Below are 21,205 nucleotides of genomic sequence, written 5' to 3'. Positions count from 1 at the left end.
AAGTGGTTAAAAAAGAACTTTTAAGTTTTCCTTCACCTGTAGATAAGGAAGATGTGAATCCATGATTGGAGCCTAGTGTCATCATTGCTCTCCTCCCCTATTTAAAAGGTCAAAATTATCTACCTTAATGCAATCCAATGGTAACGATGGCACTCCTTGGCTCCTTCACCACGCGAGAAGGAAAACTCTTTGGTTTTTTTTTTTGTGTTTTTTGGGGGGGGGGGGGGGGGGGGTGTCGAAGGAAAACTAGGATCAGTTAAAAATTGGGTAAGATTTATAATTTACAAGAATGCCATTTAGGTGGAATCTAGTGCCTTCTCATGTAATACTTTCACTTTGAATGCATTTCTTGAGGCACTTTTCCTATTTTGGCAGCTGGATCTAGGGCTGCAATAGGGTTGGGTTGGGCCGTGCTTTATAGAACCCTAGCCCAACCTTAAGTCCTCTTAGCTGGGCCCAAGCCCGACCCGACTTTGACTCAGGGCCAGAAAAATCCAACCTTGACCCGCCCTCAGGGTCGAGTCGTGCTGACCTTGATTGGCCATGATCATGGGGAGGGGGAAAGAAATGCATGGGCTGGAATGGACTGAGAGAAACATTATCAATTTTACATAAAATAACAATATAATAAAATGTATTATAACACTTATTGTCTTCATATATAATATATTATATAAAAAAATGTAGGTGACATTTTAAGTTTATAATGTATATATTATATCAATATGTGTTTTATAGTATAACTTAAATTAGGGTCGAATCGGGCCGGGCCAAGCTTAGCCCGAGACCTCAACCCTAACCCGATCCTACCTTGACTCAGGGCTAGAAATTTCCAACCTTCACCCGCCCTTAGGGCCAAATATCTCAGTCTAGACCTTGTTCGAGCTCAAGGCAAGCTAGGGCAGGTTTGGACCAACAGGGCCAAACTTGCACCCCTACCTAGATATGTGTTCTTTGATGCCTAATCTACACTTTGCATAGGGGTTTCCTGTCAACACAATATGTCTGTAATGAATTTAGATAATTTTTATTTATATACAAAGACAAGACATAATATGCCATGAAAATGAAATGAAGCCACCAAATCAGATTGGAATCAGCTGGATCTGAGTCCTATTTTTGCCACTTTGAACATATATATAAAGTTATTCAATGATGATACAGGTAGAAGCATCACGGGTAAGTATTGGTACAATATGAGAGGTCAACACTTTTCTTATTTTCCCATAATAAGCTGTATGGTGGGGTTTTTCATCTAGTATCATATTTGAAAGTTAACTTTTTTTCCTAAAATGCCTCGGAAAATTCTGATAAGTTTGCAGTATTAGTATAACGTGGAGAAGGTTACCACAAACATTATCATGGGCCTTCATGGCTAATCTAATAACCCACATGACTGAAATATCACTAGTAGAACACGTTTATCTTCAAAGGTAATCAACTTGTAATCCCTAAGTCTTCAAAAAGATCTAATTCTACATAGATTAGAAATAATCTACTTTAGACGCCGGCGCCGTTGGGCATGTCCTCACTTCCTTCGTCCTCTGCTCCTCTCTCTATTTGATCTATTTGTTCTCCAGAGCACGGCCAGCAACGGAAAATGGGAAATGGAAGGGAAAGCCGAAAATGGGAACGTGTTTAAACGGATTTTTGTCATATGCGCTTTTACCGTATTGTTGCGAATCATACGGCAAAACGCGTTTTAAACGGCTACAGATGGCAACCGCGTTTTAAACATTTTTGCTAATAGACAAGTCTAGATTTTTTAACGTTCTCTGGTTCAGTTGCCCGCTCTGTTATCTTCAAAGATAAGGCCCAAACTAAGCTTGTATGGTCTACGAATAGTTCCTCTATACTACTATTGTTCAGGTGCACTTTGTTGTTTCTCTTCTAATGAAACTTCTCCAGATACCCTGTTAGGATTTCAAAGTCAGTAAGAAGATTTCATCCTCTGTATATCCATGTAAGGTTTTCCTTTCACTCCTCTCTAGTTCCTGTTTTGTAATGTATTATCTTCTCATTCTCGTATCTTCCCTTTGCATGTTCTGTTTTTTGTTGGGTAAACTAACTCTTGAAATTTTATTTTTATTACATTTTCTTCATAAGAGCATTGCTATCTGTTTTAGGAAATGGGTTTTCTTTATAGTTCAAGACAAGTTAACATATTAAAGAAGCAATTGAGATACCCTTCCAATAGCTTCTTTAGTCAATTGCTCTATCTTAAGTATTTGTATTGATTCCTGTAAGGGTTTGGGAAAGGAGTTTATGATGGAAGAGCTACATTCTTATTTATTTTCAATTTCATGGTTCAAGGAATTTTTGAATATTATCTAACCTCTCCCCCTAATTAAACTTGTCATAGTTAATTAGTGATGTAATATGAGATTGAGGCAGTTCCCGACTAAGGTAGTCTGCAAGTTTTTATTTCTTAATTGTGGATGCTTTTTTGTATAAGTGGGAAGTGGATACATTATATTTTGTTAAAATTAATTCGTAGCTAAAGTTTAATTGCAGAAATTCTGTGTTTGTGATATGCTGTTACATATTACACTTACATATTTCTTTGGCTTCACTCGAAAAGCTTTTATTTTAGAACTATTAACGAAACAAAGTGAAAAGGAGAAACACATTATGAGGAATTTTTTGTTTTATGGCAAAACAGAATTTAATTGCTTACAATGCATTGCTACTATTATTGGGGAACATTATGTTTGAAAATACTCATTCAGCCCAAGGGGTGGCTCAGTTGGCAAAGGACCAATACCTCACAATTATGAATGAGGTCATGAGGTCAACTCTCCTTGGGGCCTACCTATCCGATAAAAAAAGTGTATTCAGAAATAATCGATGTGATTTATTTTGCTCTTGATGACATTACACATTGCAAAGGTATAATTGAAGAGTCAATTTGTAGTTCAGAAATTAGCTGGAAAAGCTCTCCTATTTATTATTAATTCCATTGATTGTTGTAGGTTGATGGTAGAGTGTGCATATATCCAGCCATTCATAGAAGCAAGAAGTGGGCTTGTTCCTTCTGCATGTAATAATGGCTTTAGATGGACTGCCAAGAATTCAAAGAGAGGGAATGCTGAGAAACAACGTGATCGTGATAGCCTTTTTCTTGACAAGCGTGGTGTATGGAGAAGCTTCAATCCCAAAAAGCTGTCTAGGAGAAAGGGTAATTATAGATTAATATCTATCCTAAGTGCCCCACTTAAACGCTTAACACCTTGAATTGGAATGGCATGTAGGTGGTGCTCTAAGGGGACGGGGATGGAAGTATGGTTCTGGGTTCGTGGATGGTGTCTTCCCTGTAATGAGTCCCGCAGGTCAACAGATTTTGGACTTAGTAGAGAAGGAAATTGATGCTACTGCAATTTGGGGTTATCTCAATAATATTCCTCCTACACATACCACATGGGATGACCTCATTAATGTCGCTGTTCAACTTCGCCTCAATAAACAATGGAATTCGATTGTGTTGGTGAGAAGAATTTCTGAACTTGTATTATCTTCTTGCCAATTTTAGTGACATAAAAACCTGCACCTGAGTGTAATCTTCTAGTTAGTTTTATTTGCTGGGAATTCCTCTGAACTGTAAATGCTTGAATCTTTTTGAACATCCTAAATTGTTTGAATTCAAAGGTTATGACTTACTCTTTTTTTATTCAAGAACTGCATATATTGTTTCCCTGTTCATTTTGTTTTTATTTTGCGTCGTCAACTTCAAAAGTTCATGAATCATAAACGTTATGTGTGTCTCGAATTCTTATACCCGTTTCGAAGTTTGCCCTGCTCCGACATTTTTTTGTGATGAACCGAATGAGATTTTTTGTGAGGTCTGTGATGGTAGTGGAGAGCTCGACCTGAATTGGAGGAGTATTTATTTGTTTTGGGTACTGCAACCATAGCTTCTGGCTTTCCAACTGCTGCGTATCCTCAGGTACAGTGTCATCCTTGGGACCGGATTCGGGGAAAGGCTCCAAAATCTAGTGCAATATTGCCAGCACGGTCCCCAGACGCTGTAATTTGACTCTGTTGAACATAGTCTGTGGTGGCCCAGCCGAGTATATAGAGCATTCCTCGTATTTATTTGTTTTATTGTCTTGTTGTGTAAGCAAGTGAAACAAGTGAGATTTTGGGGTTTTCGAATTAGGGTTTTTTGGGGAGAGTTTTGCTGCTGACTTTTGGTGTTCTTAATAGATCTCCACTGTACTTTTCTTCCATTACATAGTGAATCATCTGCAGCTTCGCCCGTGGAAGTAGCACATCATATTGGTGTGTGAACCACATTAAATCTTTGTGTCATCTTTGCTCTGTTTTTGTTTCTTCGTGTTTCTTAGTGTTTGTGTTAATAGTTAACTTAATTGAGCACACAAAATTTCATGGATGTCAGATAAATATACTTTCTCAAAACTGGACGTACAAGCTCTCTGTTTAAGTATTATATATCAAATCGCATTACCCATGGTGCTGATGCTAGGAGATCACCCACTGTTGAATGGGCCATGCAAATAGATTTAGTAGCAGAAACATTAAAACCACTGGTTTCAACAAGACTATAACACTCCAGTCTATTGTATTCTCTTGAACAACCTGAAATGTACTGCAAATGGTCTGACTGATTGAATGGGAGGCCTGCTCAATGTGGATTTGAGCCAAAGGGACAACTTTAAAATGACTGACAAAAGGACAACTTTAAAGCTAATGGCTTCTCATGGACATAAGTAACCAAAACCACTCCCTGAAGAGAAAAATTGGAAGAAAATGGAACTAGAGACCTCTTGGTCTTGGCTCCCTTAGTTTTATGTGATGATTATGCTATCTGATTACAGCTTTTTGGAGCTTCAGTTCTATCCTTGGCAATGTTGATAGTTATCCTAGTCTATTTGATTATCCTTCTGGCATTGAATACAAGAGGCATTCTTGTATTATACAGTTACACTGTCAGAACTTGGTTGACATGAAATTTAATGTTATAGATCCATGACCGTAAAATCTTAAAACAATTTTTTAGGTGTGTGAATGGATACTTCAGAGGAGTTCCTTCCAACCTGATGTCATTTGTTACAATTTACTCATAGATGCTTATGGACGGAAGTCTCTGTGTAAGAAGGCAGAATCTGCTTACTTAAGACTTCTGGAAGCTCGATGTGTTCCTACAGAAGATACTTATGCTCTTCTAATATGGACTTACTGCACATCTGGATTGCTGGAGAAGGCAGAGGCAGTCTTTTCTGAGATGCGAAAATATGGCCTTCCTTTAAGTATGTCACTTATCTTATACTCTCTTCTGACTCTGGTATTTTGTAAATTGAATTTTCATCCTTTTGGTAATCTGATTGCAATCTGGGATTCCCAGATACTTTTTGGATCATTACTTACTCAAGCCAAAACTATTTTATTGTTATTGTTGTGAATACAGGCAGAATGTATAAATTTTTAGATTGTAAATATTAAATCCTCAAAACAGGTTCTCTACACTGTCATTTAGATGCTTTCTCTACTTGCGGGTTGGTGCCTTCGTCCTTTTAGCTACATCATGAACCAATGCGGACCTTCTGACATCCTGTGAATTGACCATATTTTTCTGGGTCTATCCACATCAGCCCTATGACCTATCATGTGTAGGACTCTTCTCATAATAAAAGCCCCTGAATTTTCAGTAATTTTAAATCAAGAAGGCCAAGGATATGAGTGTTTCCCCATCAGCAATTTGGATGGTACTTGCCAAATAAGGAAAAGATAATGAAAAAGACACGTCGAGCTCTTTTGACTTGCTGCTGTGGTGCATGTTTAATATCCTCAGGTCATATCACCAACCTTTGGTTAATAAAACCAGAACAAGTAATATTAATGGTGGCATTCTAGGATTATAATGTGATTATATTTGATAGGCAAATGCTTAGTATTATCCCCTGATTACGAATCTATTATGTTTTATTGGAAATATGTGAACTTCCAATGTACTAGTGAAGTCATGAGTTAATCAAGAAAGATCCTTGGTTCTCACAGGTGCAGTTGTGTACAATGCTTATATTGATGGGTTAGTGAAGGGAAGGAATTCTCCAAAGGCAGTGGAGATTTTTGAGAGGATGAAGAAAGATCACTGTCAGCCATCTACAGAGACATATACGATGTTGATCAACTTATATGGAAAGGTGGTCCATTTTCTTTTTTTCTCTTTGATCTTGTTGCTGTGGTTTCTCCTTGATAGACTTTAAAGTATCATCTCTATTGTCGCAGGCAGGTAGATCTTTTATGGCTGAAAAGGTGTTCCATGAAATGAGAAGTAAAAAATGCAAGACTAATATCTGCACATACACTGCACTCATAAATGCATTTGCAAGGGAAGGGCTTTGTGAGAAAGCTGAAGAGGCATTTGAGGAGTTGCAAGAAGCTGGGCACGAGCCTGATGTGTATGCTTACAATGCTCTAATGGAGGCCTACAAGTTAATACCATTTCTATTGTGATGTTCTATCACTGTTGAACAATCATGCTAAATAACATTGCCAGTTATGCTCCTTGTCCTAATCTTGTCAATCAAACAGTCGTGCAGGTTATCCATTTGGGGCTGCTGAGATATTCTCACTCATGCAGCACATGGGTTGTGAACCAGATAGAGCTTCATATAACATTATGGTAGATGCGTATGGGAGAGCTGGTCTACATGAGGGTAATTTTGACTGCTTGATAACTAGTTATTTGTTACTTGAATATCTCGACATTCTTGTCGTGCATTAAAGTATTAGACTGCTAACTTGTGATCAAGTTTGTGCTATTGGTCCTTAAATTGCCATTATGTTTCAAATGAAAAAATAGAAAGAAACAATTTCTCATTCTTTCTCCTAAATTATCCACAGTCCATCTTGATCCACTTTTCTCACTCCCAGAAATTTCCTTCTTATTTAAATGACTTAGAAATAAAGAGACCATTAGCAAATATCATATCTAGAATTCTTTGATCTGTCTCTTACACTCTGATTCCTGTTCTCTTTTTGTTCTAGATGCACAAGCTGTATTTGAGGAACTAAAACAGCTGGGGATGACTCCAACTATGAAATCCCACATGCTACTTTTGTCAGCATACTCAAAAATAGGAAACGTCTCAAAATGTGAGGCAATTGTGACCCAGATGCATAAATTTGGCCTCGAGCCAGACACCTTCGTTTTGAACAGTATGCTCAACACATATGGAAGGATGGGTCAATTTGAAAAAATGGAAGAAGTATTAAGTGCAATGGATAAGAGCCCATATGAAGCTGATATCAGCACATACAACATCTTGATCAATATTTATGGTCGGGCAGGCTTTTTTGATAGAATGGAAGAGTTGTTCCAATCACTTCCCTCAAAAAACTTAAAACCTGATGTTGTCACATGGACTTCTAGGCTTGGAGCCTACTCTAGAAAGAAACTATATTTAAGATGCATGGAAATCTTTGAAGAAATGATTGATGCTGGTTGTTACCCTGATGGTGGAACTGCCAAAGTCCTCCTTTCAGCATGTTCAAGTGAGGATCAGATTGAACAGGTTACGACAGTACTTAGAACAATGCACAAGGAGATGAGGACACTTTTGCCTATCTGAGGTTCTCCTGTTATACTGCTCTATCATTCAAACAGGTATGTCATAATACTCTGGTCATAGTCCTGCAAATCCAGCTTACTTACCAAGAAGCATAGGTTGGTTTTTAACTCCCTTTGGCAATCTAAAGGAAATAAGTCTGTTCAGCAAGTCTTTAACCCCAAATTAATTCTGATAATCTATAATTTAATTGAAATTAGCTTCCTTAGCTGAGATCCTCAGATTAGAAAGTCCAATCTAGCAATGCTGACTTTGCTTATGAAATCAGGTTGGTAAGGGTTACTGAGAGTCAAGTTCACACCTAAATCAAAGTTTGAATGTTCTTGGCAATTGAGGTCAGTCCTAGCCCATTTACCCAACAGAAGAGCCCAATAAAAGGTTGCCCACAAGCCTATTGGAAGGACCCAGCCCACTGGCGGGCCCATTTCCTGATTTGGCCTCTCCTTGACAAAGATTGCATGGTTGGTCTAGACTCTAGGCTCTAGATTGTTAATGGACATCAAATTAGGTGGATTTTTGACCTTTGACCTTCTTCCTACTTATGATGTGATCTGAGGATTCTAAGCCATTAAGCTTGTACAGTAATATATTGAACCCACACCTACTCCTGAAGGAATATTTGTCTTCATAAGAGTATCACCTGCAATTTTGGTAGAAACACTAGATAGGGAGAACTGAAATAAGGTACACTGGTTCCAAAGATGCCCAAGCCAAACCGGGTCGGTCTCAGACTGGGTTGGCTGGACCATGTTACCTAAATTAGTTAATAAAGTGCTTAATCCTCAATTCAACTCAACAAAACCTCATCCCAACTAAATGGGGGCCAGTAAAAGGACTCCTCTTTGGTCATTTTACTCTATTTAAAGCCATAACAGCCATTAATCAACTCAAGCACTCATGTGGTCATGCCCTTTTCACCATTTCAATTTATAACATCTAGACTACTTTTTACCAAAATAAAAAGGCCAAAAGGATTCTGTCCAGCACCCTGCCCGGGCTGCATGGGCAGCGCCGGACTTGGTGAGGCGTGAAAAGACCGCCTCACCCCTGCTCAGGCAAGGTGCTTGGGCTTGGGCAGGGATGAGGTGGTCTTTTCATGCCTCACTGTGTCCGGCGCTGCACATGCAGCCATGGCAGGGTGCTGGACAGGAGCCGAGTCCAATAAAAAGACTACTCTTCTCATGTTAATCTGACAGTATCAATGGCTATGGTGAGGGAATTTCTTTTTTCTTTTTTTTTTTTATATTAAAAAGGAAGCAAGTTTTTATTCGTCTACGGTGAAAGAAACACCCACGAATCTAGCGTCATTATTACTCTAACAAATGCCCTTCATAATTCCCTCACACCCATCTAAGTCCAATGATGGTCATTGATGAAGGCATTCCTCCATGAGGAAATTTTGGTCGTTCAAAAAAAAAAAAGAATTTGAAAAGACCCAAGATGATATTGTCTTTCATTGTTGTTTTACCACTTTGGATATACGGCATATTACTTCCATGTACTCAAGACAGTTACTTAACCAAATTCCCAATGCCTCTGGTACAGAAAACTACAGCTATGAAAGAGGATTTGGTGGTTGAGAGAGAGCTGGATGGAGAGAGATAACCTGACCTATTTGCCATCTCTAGTTACATATATTGCTACAAAAAAAAATATAGATGGGGATGATTTATTGTTTAATTTCAAGATATATAAATTGTTAATAAGATACAAAATTACCAATATCAAATAAGCTAACTAATATAAAGTTACAAAGAAATTCACTCCAAATTTCTCAAATTTAATAATTAGGGGAGGGGGGGGGGGGGGGGGCGTTGGAATGAAAAGCAGCTGTGGAATCACATTATTGAATAGCACATATTATGTTAACATGGAATTCCAATCTAGCAAGGGAGTAATATCATATTAAGTTTAAGGGAAAAAGAAGGCTGCCTGCGTGGCACTTGTGCCTAGACATAGGAAGGGTAAAATAACCACCCCATCACTGTGAAAAGAAAAATCCTATCCTTGTTGGATGCCCTGCGTACGTTCTATTGGCCCCTACACTGCTTTAGGGGCCATGTAGTGACCCCCCTCCATACACATACATGAAACAAAGTTAAGAGTAGTTTAGTAATTTCATGGATAAACAAATAAATTGAAACTTATTGATAAGTTAGGCAAAATTGCTTAAAGGTTTCTAATATGTATATTATTCTTCATTAAATAATATGTTTTTTGTGCAATTCATTAAGTAATATAAAAACTGATATAAAATAAGACAAAAATTTATATAAAAAAAAAAAGACAAAAATATAACACATGACTAAACTGCCCCTTAAAGACTGAGTTGCATTTGAACATGAACCTTCCAAGACCTGGTCCGGTTTAGAACCATTGGTTTGATCAGTAAGTGCATTACTAGTCCGAACACTAGGAGTGTAAGTTTGGCTCTCTCGGGTTGAGCCCACCCTGAGCTTGAACAGGGCCCCTGGGCTGGATTTTTCAACCCTGAGGGCGGGTTAGGGCTGAAATTTTCAAGCCAGGGGTCAGGGTTGGGCTAGGCCAGTGTTGAGACCTCGGGCTAAGCCCAACCCGAACTTGTGCTAGATTATGTTTTACAATTTATTGATTATTTTGCAAATTTTGTTTAGTATCTAATTATTTATTGGTTTACCAACAAAGAAAAGGCTAATTATCTATTGAACAAAAGTATTTTAAATTTTAAGATTAGACTAAGTTTTTTAACCTAAAGAAAAGTCTATGTGAAACAAAAAAATACCAATCACATGAGACTGGTCAATCAGGGTCAGCCATGCCCTAGCAAAAACCAGGATCAATCAGGGCACTCGATCAAGGTCAATTAGGGCCGGGCTGAGCCCAACAGGGTTGGGCCTGAGGCTGGGTTGGGCTTGGGTTGAGCTAAGAACATTCAGGCTTGTGATAAGTTTTTAAACAACCCGGCCAAACCCGGCCCTCTTTCACCCTCACCCAGTACTCAGTGCAGAATTGGCCAAAACTTAAAAGCAAATAGAAAAGGGCAAGCAGGTACCAAGTGGTCCAAGCCACCAACTCCCGGGTTGGTTGGAGGGCACTTGTCAATGTCACTAATGTCGTTTAAATTGCCGTTATCCTATTTATTAATAAATTTTGGTGCAAAACCTAAGACGAGGGAGAGGTACTTCTTGGACAGAGAGTGATACTCTGAAGGGGGAAAGTAGAGTAACAGAGACACTCATGGCGTCAAGGTTATGGGCTTCAAGGGCTGCTTCTTATCTCAGGCTCTCCGTTTGTCATAGAGGCTTTGCTTCTGGTAATTAACCTTTGGTATCTCTTCCTTAACCGCTTCTTTATTTATCCTTCTCCCGAGGGTTCCTCCTTTCTCAGGATAGCTGTTTGAGAGGCTTTGTTTCTAGCCAATGAAGTTGTTTGTCTTTTTTTAAGATTTGGTATATATAACTTCGTACTTTTGAAACAATAACACTCATTAGAAAAGGAAGGGTAGAGACAAGACTAAACATGTAGATCTCGTTCAGGTGTTTTTGTAATTTCGATCCATGATAATTTCAGTATAGATCTTAAATTTATGAAAAGGGTATTGTATAATTATCTCTGGATTCTTGACTAATCCAAGTTTGGAATTTTATGAAAGAGTAGATTAGTTTTCCCTTTAGCCTCCTTCAGGGAATTCTGATATAGGTACTGTGTCTTTATGTATGTATTGCATAATTTTTTTAAAGAGTATATTAACTTTTCATTGATTCGTCCTCCTACCCCAACTTTTCCTGACAACTGAGTCGCCATGACACTCTGGTTGCTGGTTGTTGGTATGGTAATCAATATGTTTATTAGGTTTTTGAAATCATGTTTCAATAATTATTTTTTATCCTGAATCATATTATTCATGTTGCGTTTAGTTTTTATTAGAATACTGCTTCAGGATTATGGGTGTGCAAACCTTGCTTGCAGCAGTATAAAGTATTTAGTTTATGTGGGCAAGGACATACTTTAGGCTCTGAAACATGAAGTTATGGTGATTTTTCTTTCAGACAGTTTCTCACCAAAAAAAGAAAAAAGAAAAAAAGAAGAGATTAGACACATTTATGGATCAAGTGTTCAGCTCTTTTTTTCAGAAAGCTTGTCACCATGTAAGTATGATATCTGGCTTTCAATCAGATTGCTTGAGGGCATTGGTAGTACGGAATACATAGGATCTTGTATCCCCTCTTCAAAACTCATCTTGGACCTGGAAAAAGATCTTGAAACACAGACATCTTGTGTCCTCTTCTATTCAGTCCCGCATTAATGACTGATCATCCATCCTTTTTTGGCTTGATAATTGGCATCCGGCCGGTGTTCTTGTCTATGTTTATGGGGATAGAATTTTTATAACTCCGTAAGCAATCGGCTTGCCTAAGTCTCATCCATCCTTCGTGTTGCTGATTGGGATCCTAACCCTAATACATCTCGCAGTCTGATTGATGCTCGAAATATCCTCTCTGGAATCCCCCGGAGGCCTTGTGGTTCTAGCGACAATTATTTGGAAAGAATCCTCAAATGGGTTTTTCTCCTCCGTTCCTACTTGGAACCTTATCTGCCCTCAGGCCCCAAAGGTTCCTTAGCACCCTATTGTTTGTTTTAAAGATCATACCCTCAGGCATAGTTTTATTGTTTGGCGTGCTTTGACCCATTTCCTTCCCACCCGTGTCTTGCTTTTCCGAAGACACATACCCTCCCCTTTTCTTCCTTTGTTAAATGCCCCAGAATACCTTCCTCACCTCTTTTTTGAGTGTCCCCTTCCCATGCGGATTTGGTCTCATATTAGCCATCATTGCTGACCTTACCCTAGGAGCATTGAACCCTTTGATAGCAAGTAGAAGTGGATTCTTGACCACTTTAATGGCAAATCTTGCATTGACTCCCTTGGGAAGCTTGCTTTGGGTGCTTCGGTTTATCACACTTCGAAACAACACAATATCAGGTTTTGGAAAGACAACTCTAGATACAAAAATCAGATCTTGGAATCCATCACGTCTGATGTCCGCTCAGTCTATCTCCTCTGTGCAGTATCATCATGTTGTGTCTGCTTGGAACTTATCTTTAGATCTCCGTTCCATGCCTAGATATTCTCTTTGATTTGGGTTGTGCATCTTTCCCTGTATTTCAGCTTTTGCTTGTATTTTCTTCTCTCCCCCCCCCCCCCCCTATTTCTTTTCCTCTTCTCTTTGGGGCTGGATGTTCTTTGCGCTTCTTGAATATATGCCAATTCATCCAAAATAATAATAATAATAATGTATCTCCCTTTTGTCTTGCATTTCCTATGATTAGGAGTATTAGTTACCTCATTTCTTTCATTTGTTAAGTTAACCTAACACACCCTCCAATGTCACCAATTGAGCCACTATAATTCATGGGTCTTCCATTTAGAACTTAAATTTGGAATAATTGGTTTGAAGAACTCCATAGCTAGATTATTGATATGGCCAAATATTCAATAATATTAGAAGGAAATATCCTATATCATACAGAAATATAATGACAAAAATATATTTTTTGTTTGGGTATTTTTCTTTCATTCTGTGGTGGGAATATATTTTGACCAAAAAACTGTCAAATTTTTTTTAGTCTATCCTATTTAACTGCCCAATGAGACTTTGACTACAGCTACAAGACAGAGAGAAGGGGGAAGGGGGGGGGGTTGTGTGCCTTATGGCACAAGGTGAATACAGAAGAATCGGACCCTTGACCTCCTGAGAGCCTACACTCTGCTGGCAAGGCACCAACCACCAACTGAGCAAGCAGTTGTCTTCAAAATAAATCAATGACCGGGCCCTTGTTTGATGAATTAGTAAGAGAAAAGTTTGTGAAAACTGGAAATATAATAGCTCAGTTGCACAGACACAACACCAGAGAAGAGAAAAAAGGGGGACAGGCTGCAACGTTGTCAGAACATTCTTGTAAGAAGAATATGCAATTCCTGAAAGTTTGGCAATATCGGACACCATTTTGATTCTTTTTTTTTCAGACAAGTGCTACCAACTTTACTGGATATCCCATTCCATCAGTTCTCTTGTAATGTAGGACGGATTTAAAAGCTTCAAACAATCCCAGAACAGGATCTTAAATCAGGAAATGAATCACACTTAAGAGATACTCAGGTTGTAGTAAGGTTGATGGGATGAGGGTGTGAAACAGAATAGAAGAAAGTCAGGCTGTTAGGTAGCAGTTTAGGGGTGAAGCTCGATCAAAAGATGGGAGGAAGTTAATGGTGGGATTGGGCTGGGGGTTGAGGTGATGGAATTAAAAGGGACAGAATTAGAAACTAACCAAAACTTAGGTCTGAACTTGCAGCAGTGAAGACCGATTGTTGAAGACAACCTTCTAACAGTTTTAGGGCAGCGTAGGGATGAAGAACATAAGTTGGTATCAGCCTCCGGGCTTCCCACCGCAAGGAGTTGACCGGATCGAACACCAGCCCCTTCCTCCTCAGATCACACACACTAAGGAATCTCCATCGGGAGCAAGCAAACATGCAAACAGCAGCAATAGGTTGAAGTAAAATCGTGGGCTCTCTAGTGCCCTCTTGGGTTGCTTTATAGATTAATGGAAAGAGGCAGCAAGGGACCAAAATTAGAAGGTTCCCCAAATAGGAAGTTTCCAATTGGTTCCCATTTGCTTGGAGTACAAGGCATGAAGGCACAATCAGTTTCTAAACTGATGTGAACTAATTGTTGACAATTACTAGTAGAAAGTAACTAAAACATCAACTAGATCAATTGGACTGGACCACTACTTAAATTTAACCAACTGGTTCATACAAGGACATAAGGAATTAAAACAAAATAACTCAGACAACCCAAGACAAAAATCGTGGCTGCTTAGGCAGCAGCCTAAAATCGTGGCCACTAGGCAGCAGCTTTCTTTTTCTTTATTGAATACACCTTCAGATCTGCATCTTGTTTTTGGCTATTAGTATAAACAAAACTATTTTATAAATTTTCTCATCTCTGACTGGTTACATAATTCATGTGAGAACAGATATCATAATATATAGTCTATAAACATTTCAATTTTTCAGGAATTTGAAAGGTGGGGCTCTAATTACTTATGTTTTATTTTCTAGTGTTTTAAATAATATAAATGATGTTATTTAAAATTACAGATCTTTTTTTACCTGAAACATTTGGATCACTATAGATACTTTACCTTTGTCATATAACTGGACGTATAACTTTGACTGACTTCAGAGTTGATTCTAAAAGCAGCTAACACTGAAAAGTTGTGAATCAAAATAAAAAATTGTATTGAGGCAATCTTTATTTGCCATTGCGGATTAATTTTTCTCTTCGTCCCACTGATATTCTGATATTCTATGATGATATGGCTCCTTGTTTATCCATGTGACCGTCCATCAACTGAATAAGCCAAATTTAGTCCTGTCATTTGTATGGCATCTGCATTGCATTTTAAAATTTTAATTTCGGTAGCAAAATATAGTGAAATTATTTTTGATTACGGATGGACTGACTCATCCTAAATCGCTTTCATTCTATTAGTGACTTTTGTCCCTTTTTGCAGTTGTCAAGGATCTGAAATATGCTGACACCCATGAGTGGGTCAAAGTGGAAGGCACTTCTGCTACCATAGGAATAACTGACCATGCACAGGACCATTTAGGGGATGTTGTATATGTTGAATTGCCTGAAGTTGGAGCTTCTGTATCACAGGGAAACAGCTTTGGTGCAGTTGAAAGTGTAAAGGCCACTAGTGATGTTAACTCTCCTGTTTCAGGGAAAGTGATTGAAGTCAACGAAGAGCTAAACAGCTCTCCGGGTTTGGTGAGTCATTTCACTAAATATTTTTGGCATGGTAATAGTAATTACATACTTACTGTCCAGAGTTCTTTTAGGTCTTACTGAGAAGGTTCTGTACAATGCTCGTTCCAGTAGTTAGAAATAAAATACAAAGAAACCTAGCTTGTTTGACAATGTTCGACTGTGAATTATCCCATTTGGGTTCTGTTTCAGTCACAAGCTGAATATTGCTACGGATTTAATCCACTATAAACCACCGATTAACATTTATATCTTGGTCTTATGAAAATTATTTACATATGCATGTCTTTTATTAGGCCATGGCAGATCGTTTCTGCCATTTTATTGTTTTGAGCATAGATCTTCAGCCTACAACAGATTTAATCCATGCAAAAAAGAGCACTTGTAACTCTACGTGTTTATAGAAACTAGCACTCTTGGTGTATTTGCATGTTCAACATGACAAGAATTTGGAAAGAACAATGTCATTATGATATATGCTATGCTACATGAAGTTCTAAAATATAATCCCAAATCTAGTGAATCTGCATATTGGTTTGCTAAGAATTGGATAAATTTCAGTTCTCACGGTCTCTCTAGCCTGTAGAATTTTAGATATTGAAGTATAGGTCGGAGTTTGAAGGCAATTTGCATGTTGAAACGATGATGAATATACTTCTTAATATTAAATTTTTGTTGTTTTTTTATACATCACAAATCAGTATAGGACATCTTGAAAATCCAATCTGAATTTGATATGCCTATTGCTTTAGATTCAATAAAATATTGCTTGTTGTTTATCCCCCAAAAAAAATAATAAATAATGTTCCTCCCCAGTGAACCAGGTCCATTTGTGAATAATGAATTGTGAACCACTGAGATTATTTAAAAAAAAAAAGATAGGAAAATGAGTGGTGAACTACTAAAACCTGAAACTGGTGGACTATGCCAACCATGAAAGCAAGACTGCGTTGTAAATTGTGATGTGAGATATACTATGGTTGCTCTTTTAACTTGTAAGGGTTGAAGGTGATGTAGCCAATGGTCAGGTTGATTCAGAGTGGATTCCATTCCTTTTTGGACATAATTAGACAAACCCTGGGCTTCTGGTGCAGCAGGAATTATAAATGAGTACTTCAGTGGTTACCTATGCATGTTCTTTGCCAAATAACTCCTTAGTCATCTTCTTTGTTCACTTTCTACTTTAAAACAAGATGAAAGTAGGTTTTCTGGATTTTGATGGCTGTTTCTATAACACACTTGTAAGCTTGGTTATTTCATTGTTTTTTATGGTTTTTGGTTTTTTAATATTTGTTTAACATGAATTGTGATATTAAACATTTTGGTTAGGTTAATGCAAGCCCATATGAAAATGGATGGATTATGAAGGTGGAGCTGAGTAACACAGGTGAACTGGATTCCTTGATGGACTCCAATGGGTACTCAAAGTTCTGTGAAGAAGAAGATGCTGCCCATTGACTGGTTAAGAAACGGATATTAAGGTAGCCAGCTACCGAAGTGCAAATTTTTTGCTTCATTTCCGAATCTCCAACAGAAGAAGTCATTTTTTTTTTTTGTTTCTAATATATTGAATTGTAGGGATCTTAAGTTGGAATTTTCTATCTTGCTGAGAATAATTTGATTTGTGTTTCAGGCAAGCTTCACTGCCAGATTATTTTGTGGTTCATTTTTTTCCTCTGTTCTTGATTGGTTTTACCCTTCATGGTTAATAGGGTGGATGAGTAAATAGAATTACTGCCATTACTTTCACTTTCCGCCAACTTTAAAATATGAGGTGCCCCCTTGAATTGCTTTCTGTGTCCACATGGTCGAGATCGGGATTCCTAGAGAAGATTGTGTCCATCGAATTATAGGTTGTAATTAAGTCATGCAGTGGATTGGCTTGTACATTCGACGCATGCTAACTGTGTTGTGAACAAATTAGTTTTCAGTGTGACCATACATTTTCTTAGGAATGTAGATATTCTTGGGTGTAGTCCATGTGTTACAGTTTTGGATATCATCTGCAGCTGATAAAGTGTTGCATTCTCTAACCTGCATTAACTGATGTGCATTAAGAACTAATCTCAATTTCTTATATTGAAGGAGGCTACTTTTAATTTGCTTATCTTGAGGCTTGAGACATTTGCTAAGACTTTGAAGCAAACTCCATTAGAGGCTTTCTTTCACTAGTCATGTTTTGAGCTAGCTGTCATTTGCTTTCAGAGATTAGATCCAGGTTTAGGAATCAGAGTTTATGGTGTTCTAGATTCCTATGATTTCAAATCTGATCTTCCGGTATTCTTGCCTAGATATGTTTAGATCATAATCAGTTGTGGAAGTTAGTTGATCCTGGCCTTGACCCCGTCACTCGTGAAGAATATCTGTTTTTGATTAGAAGCTCCTTTGCCCTAAGTTTCCACATCGTTTCAGTTTCTTGATCAGTAGATTGCATCGAAGCTATGCACTGGTTGCTTCTTGCCCTGCGTCACTTTCTTGCAGTTCTTTAAGGAGTATTTCGATATGATCAGGCAGTTCAGGTAACTGATGAAGGGTGGTGATATGTCATTTTTGTTCCTCCTCCTATTGTTAGATTCCAAAAGGGGTTCCCTCATTCTCCTGAAACTGCACTCGGGTGGTGTAGGTAACCCTCTTCCACTGATGAATTATATCACCATGATGGCGAGCCTCTGTAACTCAATGTAATTGAATATGCCGTCCTTGTTTGATGCTTGTTCATTTGAAGGCAGACAGAACGAACGTCACCCATTCACTATTTTCGCCGATCCAGATCAAAGCATCAAAAACCTTGCAGGCTGATCTGGACCGATATGTGTTGATACTGTGTCAATTATGGATAGATACGGGGTGGTACGCTGGTACGTATCCTATTCCAAAAAAGTGACATTTTCAAGCTTTGCATCCGATCCCAACCGATATTGACTGATCTTGACATCAATACCGATTACTAATACCATGCTTATTACCATGTTTCTGCAAACGGACGAACCGAGTCAGGCGAAAGGATCTCATAAAAAAAATGGGGAAAAAGTTCTCTGTCTAGGAGTGTGGCCTATGTCAGCACTCTCATGAGTCTATCTCTCTCCTCCCCATATGAAAAGACACATCTGTCCCTTGTTTTGAGGAGGAGAGAGATAGACACAATCCCACTCCCACACCCTGAGTAGTTAGACGTACAAAAAGAATATAAGTACGGATCAAATACCTTGGGTTGATTTACTTTAGTAGAATAATTAATTCTTTTGGCGGCGGTGTTTTAACCGTTACTAAAACTTATAATCTATAAAGGGGAAGGTATTCATACACAGAAGATTCTTCCATCAATTCCATCAAATGAGGGATGCAAAGGTTTTTATGTTATTTCAGATTGGCATTTATACCAATCTTACTGCATTTAATGTAGATCGTGCACATGCACAGCCGTGCATGAAAACTTTTACCATCTACAAATTTCATAGGATGTTCATAATTGTTTCTAATTATATTTATATATACCAGCAGTTAATATTTGTTTTGAAAGATAATATCAACTTATTGTCAAAATAGGGGAAAATGGAGGTGAGGGAATATGCAAATGAGTAGACATACAATGGAAAGCATCATCCCGCACCCACCAACAATAGAAAAAAAGGACTATGTACGAACAACGGGCAACCCCAAGAGAATACGAAAAAGACGTTCACTCTGAATTTTTATCCTCTCAATTACACCATCTATACTTGACGTCAAGTACATTTAATAGAAGGAGGTGGATCCCACATGAATCTCACCTCGGACAGTGTGTTCGGGCAGGGGGTAGGATAGTCATTTCTGCCTCCTCTGTTAGATGTACTTGACGTCAAGTACGGACAGTGTAATTGAGAGGATAAAGATCCCGTTCACTCCCTGCCAACTCCTAAACAGAAATAGATTCCAGCCAGATTCCTTCTCCATGAGTGTGGTTGCCCTACATTGGTCTCGAATATCAAGTTTAATGTATCTGAAAATGCTAGGTCTAGGCCTCATTTTGTTGCAGAATAGCCTAAATTTCTCTTCTTTCGATTTTGATTGGTTGTGGAACAAAATGCCAACCTTCCTAGTAAGCGAATCAGACACGAATTCCTTTCCGTCTTGCTATGTTCCGAAAGTGGGTTACTTTTGGACTTTGAGATAAATTAAACTCTTTTCGCTTCTGGATGCTGGCAGCTTTGAAAAGGAAAGTCAATCTCACAGTTTTTAAGGAAAGTAAGTGGATCCAATAAAGTTTCCATCAAACTCTTTCTCCTCCTGCATTGCTTCTGCGAGTTTGATTGGTTGTGGAGCAGAGACTCTGAATAATTCTCTAAATCTGAGGTGTAAAACTAAACTAAAAAAGACGAGATGATTTTTGGATTCCAAACCTGTCCAATAGATGCACTAGAATGGGGAAACCTGAATATTCCTTCTTTGAAGCCAATCCGCTTTTGGGAGCGCAACACCAGAGTTGGCGATCTTACATTGCGTGCCGTCCAAATGCTTCGAAAGTTGCTAACAATTAGTTTTTTGTGTCTTATTTCTTTGAGATACATATATTTTGGATTCTTTTGCATGTGTGTTTTCAAGGGGGCATCTCTCCTCTATTTTTATAGAGGACATTTTGAAATCTTAAAAATATAATTCTAAGTTTTCTATTACCTCTCTCTTGTACTCTTTTACTTTCTTCCTCTGGTTTTGACCAATTGCTTATTGTTTTGAGATTTTTTTTTAATTTTTTTGGGATTTCTCTTTGTTGCATTCTTAGGGTGATTAAGCACACCCAGAGTGTGTCCCCATGTGGCCCAGTAAGTGATTGTAACAGCTAGATATTGGAAGGCCTAAGAGGCTATTTCATCTTAGAGATGGATTCACAATAACACGTACTATACCATAGGGGATGTGACTACGATCTTAACGAGGAGAGTGACCAGTGGCATGACTTTGCCCCCATCAAGTGTTAGAAATTTTGTTCATCTTTCAAATTCTCCCACTATACGTGGTCACTTCATTCAAGGGTAGCGGTTAAGATAAGTTCTATATTCTTAATTTATTTTCAAAAAACATCAACCTTCTCCACTCCACAGGTGAAATGGTAGTCCTGGCAGTGAAATCCAAACATGAATGGATGACAGATCGACCTTCTAGACCTGTACATTCTTCTCCCACTGCCTAAGAATGATTGGCTTGCGAGCAAATGCCCAAGTACCATTCTCAAGCACCCATCTCTTGTCCTCCTACTCCTAGAATATAAAGACAATGCAGCCATTATCCAACAGAAAAAACTCCAATACTCCATGCACCTTCCATTGTTTCACTAGCGAGAGTCCAGCTTTCACCACTGGAAAAGGGGCCTGCTACTGATGAAATGCCCAACCAGTGCACATCTCCATCTCTTCATTCCCATCTCCATGGAAGAAAATGGACATCTAGCCACCCTAAAATCCTCCACCAACGCATGGGGTACAAAACGAAGGTGCCAACCCTCCTCCCCCTGCCATGGATACACTAACCAAATAGCAAATTTGCTTGGTCAAGCCATGGAGGAATACCTGACCCCCAAAAAAAAAGTTTCTTTTTTTTGTTTATGGAAAACAAATATATTCAACAAAGTACAGGAAAATAAGGGGCTTTACAAGAAAAGATCGCTTTTCCATTATGTCTAATATAAAGCATAGAATGCATTTTGTGTCTTAAATTTATTTTTTTTGGATGAACAAACAAAAAAAAGAACAAAAAAGAAAATAAGGAGAAAGCTCCACAACACAACGGACTAATCTACAGCTTAGTTAAGCTGAAGGGAGACAATCC

The 21,205-nt window shown here is 38.3% G+C and overlaps 2 protein-coding genes across 2 annotated transcripts; both read left to right on the top strand.

The window, feature by feature from the left end:
* Positions 1–1,782: 1,782 nt before the first annotated feature.
* On the top strand, positions 1,783–7,602 carry LOC122640065 (pentatricopeptide repeat-containing protein At2g35130). Its single transcript, XM_043833182.1, has 8 exons — positions 1,783–1,963; positions 2,973–3,178; positions 3,252–3,484; positions 5,018–5,267; positions 6,016–6,161; positions 6,247–6,452; positions 6,553–6,677; positions 7,009–7,602. Coding segments are annotated over exons 1-8 (1,752 nt in total). The 5' UTR covers positions 1,783–1,961; the 3' UTR covers positions 7,593–7,602.
* Positions 7,603–10,734: 3,132 nt separating this feature from the next.
* LOC122640066 (glycine cleavage system H protein 2, mitochondrial-like) lies at positions 10,735–17,035 on the top strand. Its single transcript, XM_043833183.1, has 3 exons — positions 10,735–10,881; positions 15,147–15,406; positions 16,733–17,035. Exons 1-3 carry the CDS (start codon positions 10,806–10,808, stop codon positions 16,859–16,861), a joined length of 465 nt encoding a protein of 154 aa, XP_043689118.1. The 5' UTR covers positions 10,735–10,805; the 3' UTR covers positions 16,862–17,035.
* Positions 17,036–21,205: the final 4,170 nt, after the last annotated feature.

The sequence above is a fragment of the Telopea speciosissima genome, chromosome 9, assembly GCF_018873765.1.
Source record: "Telopea speciosissima isolate NSW1024214 ecotype Mountain lineage chromosome 9, Tspe_v1, whole genome shotgun sequence".
NCBI lineage: Eukaryota > Viridiplantae > Streptophyta > Magnoliopsida > Proteales > Proteaceae > Telopea > Telopea speciosissima.
Note: the sequence above shows the minus strand (reverse complement) of the source record. Positions and strands in the feature narration are given on the sequence as shown.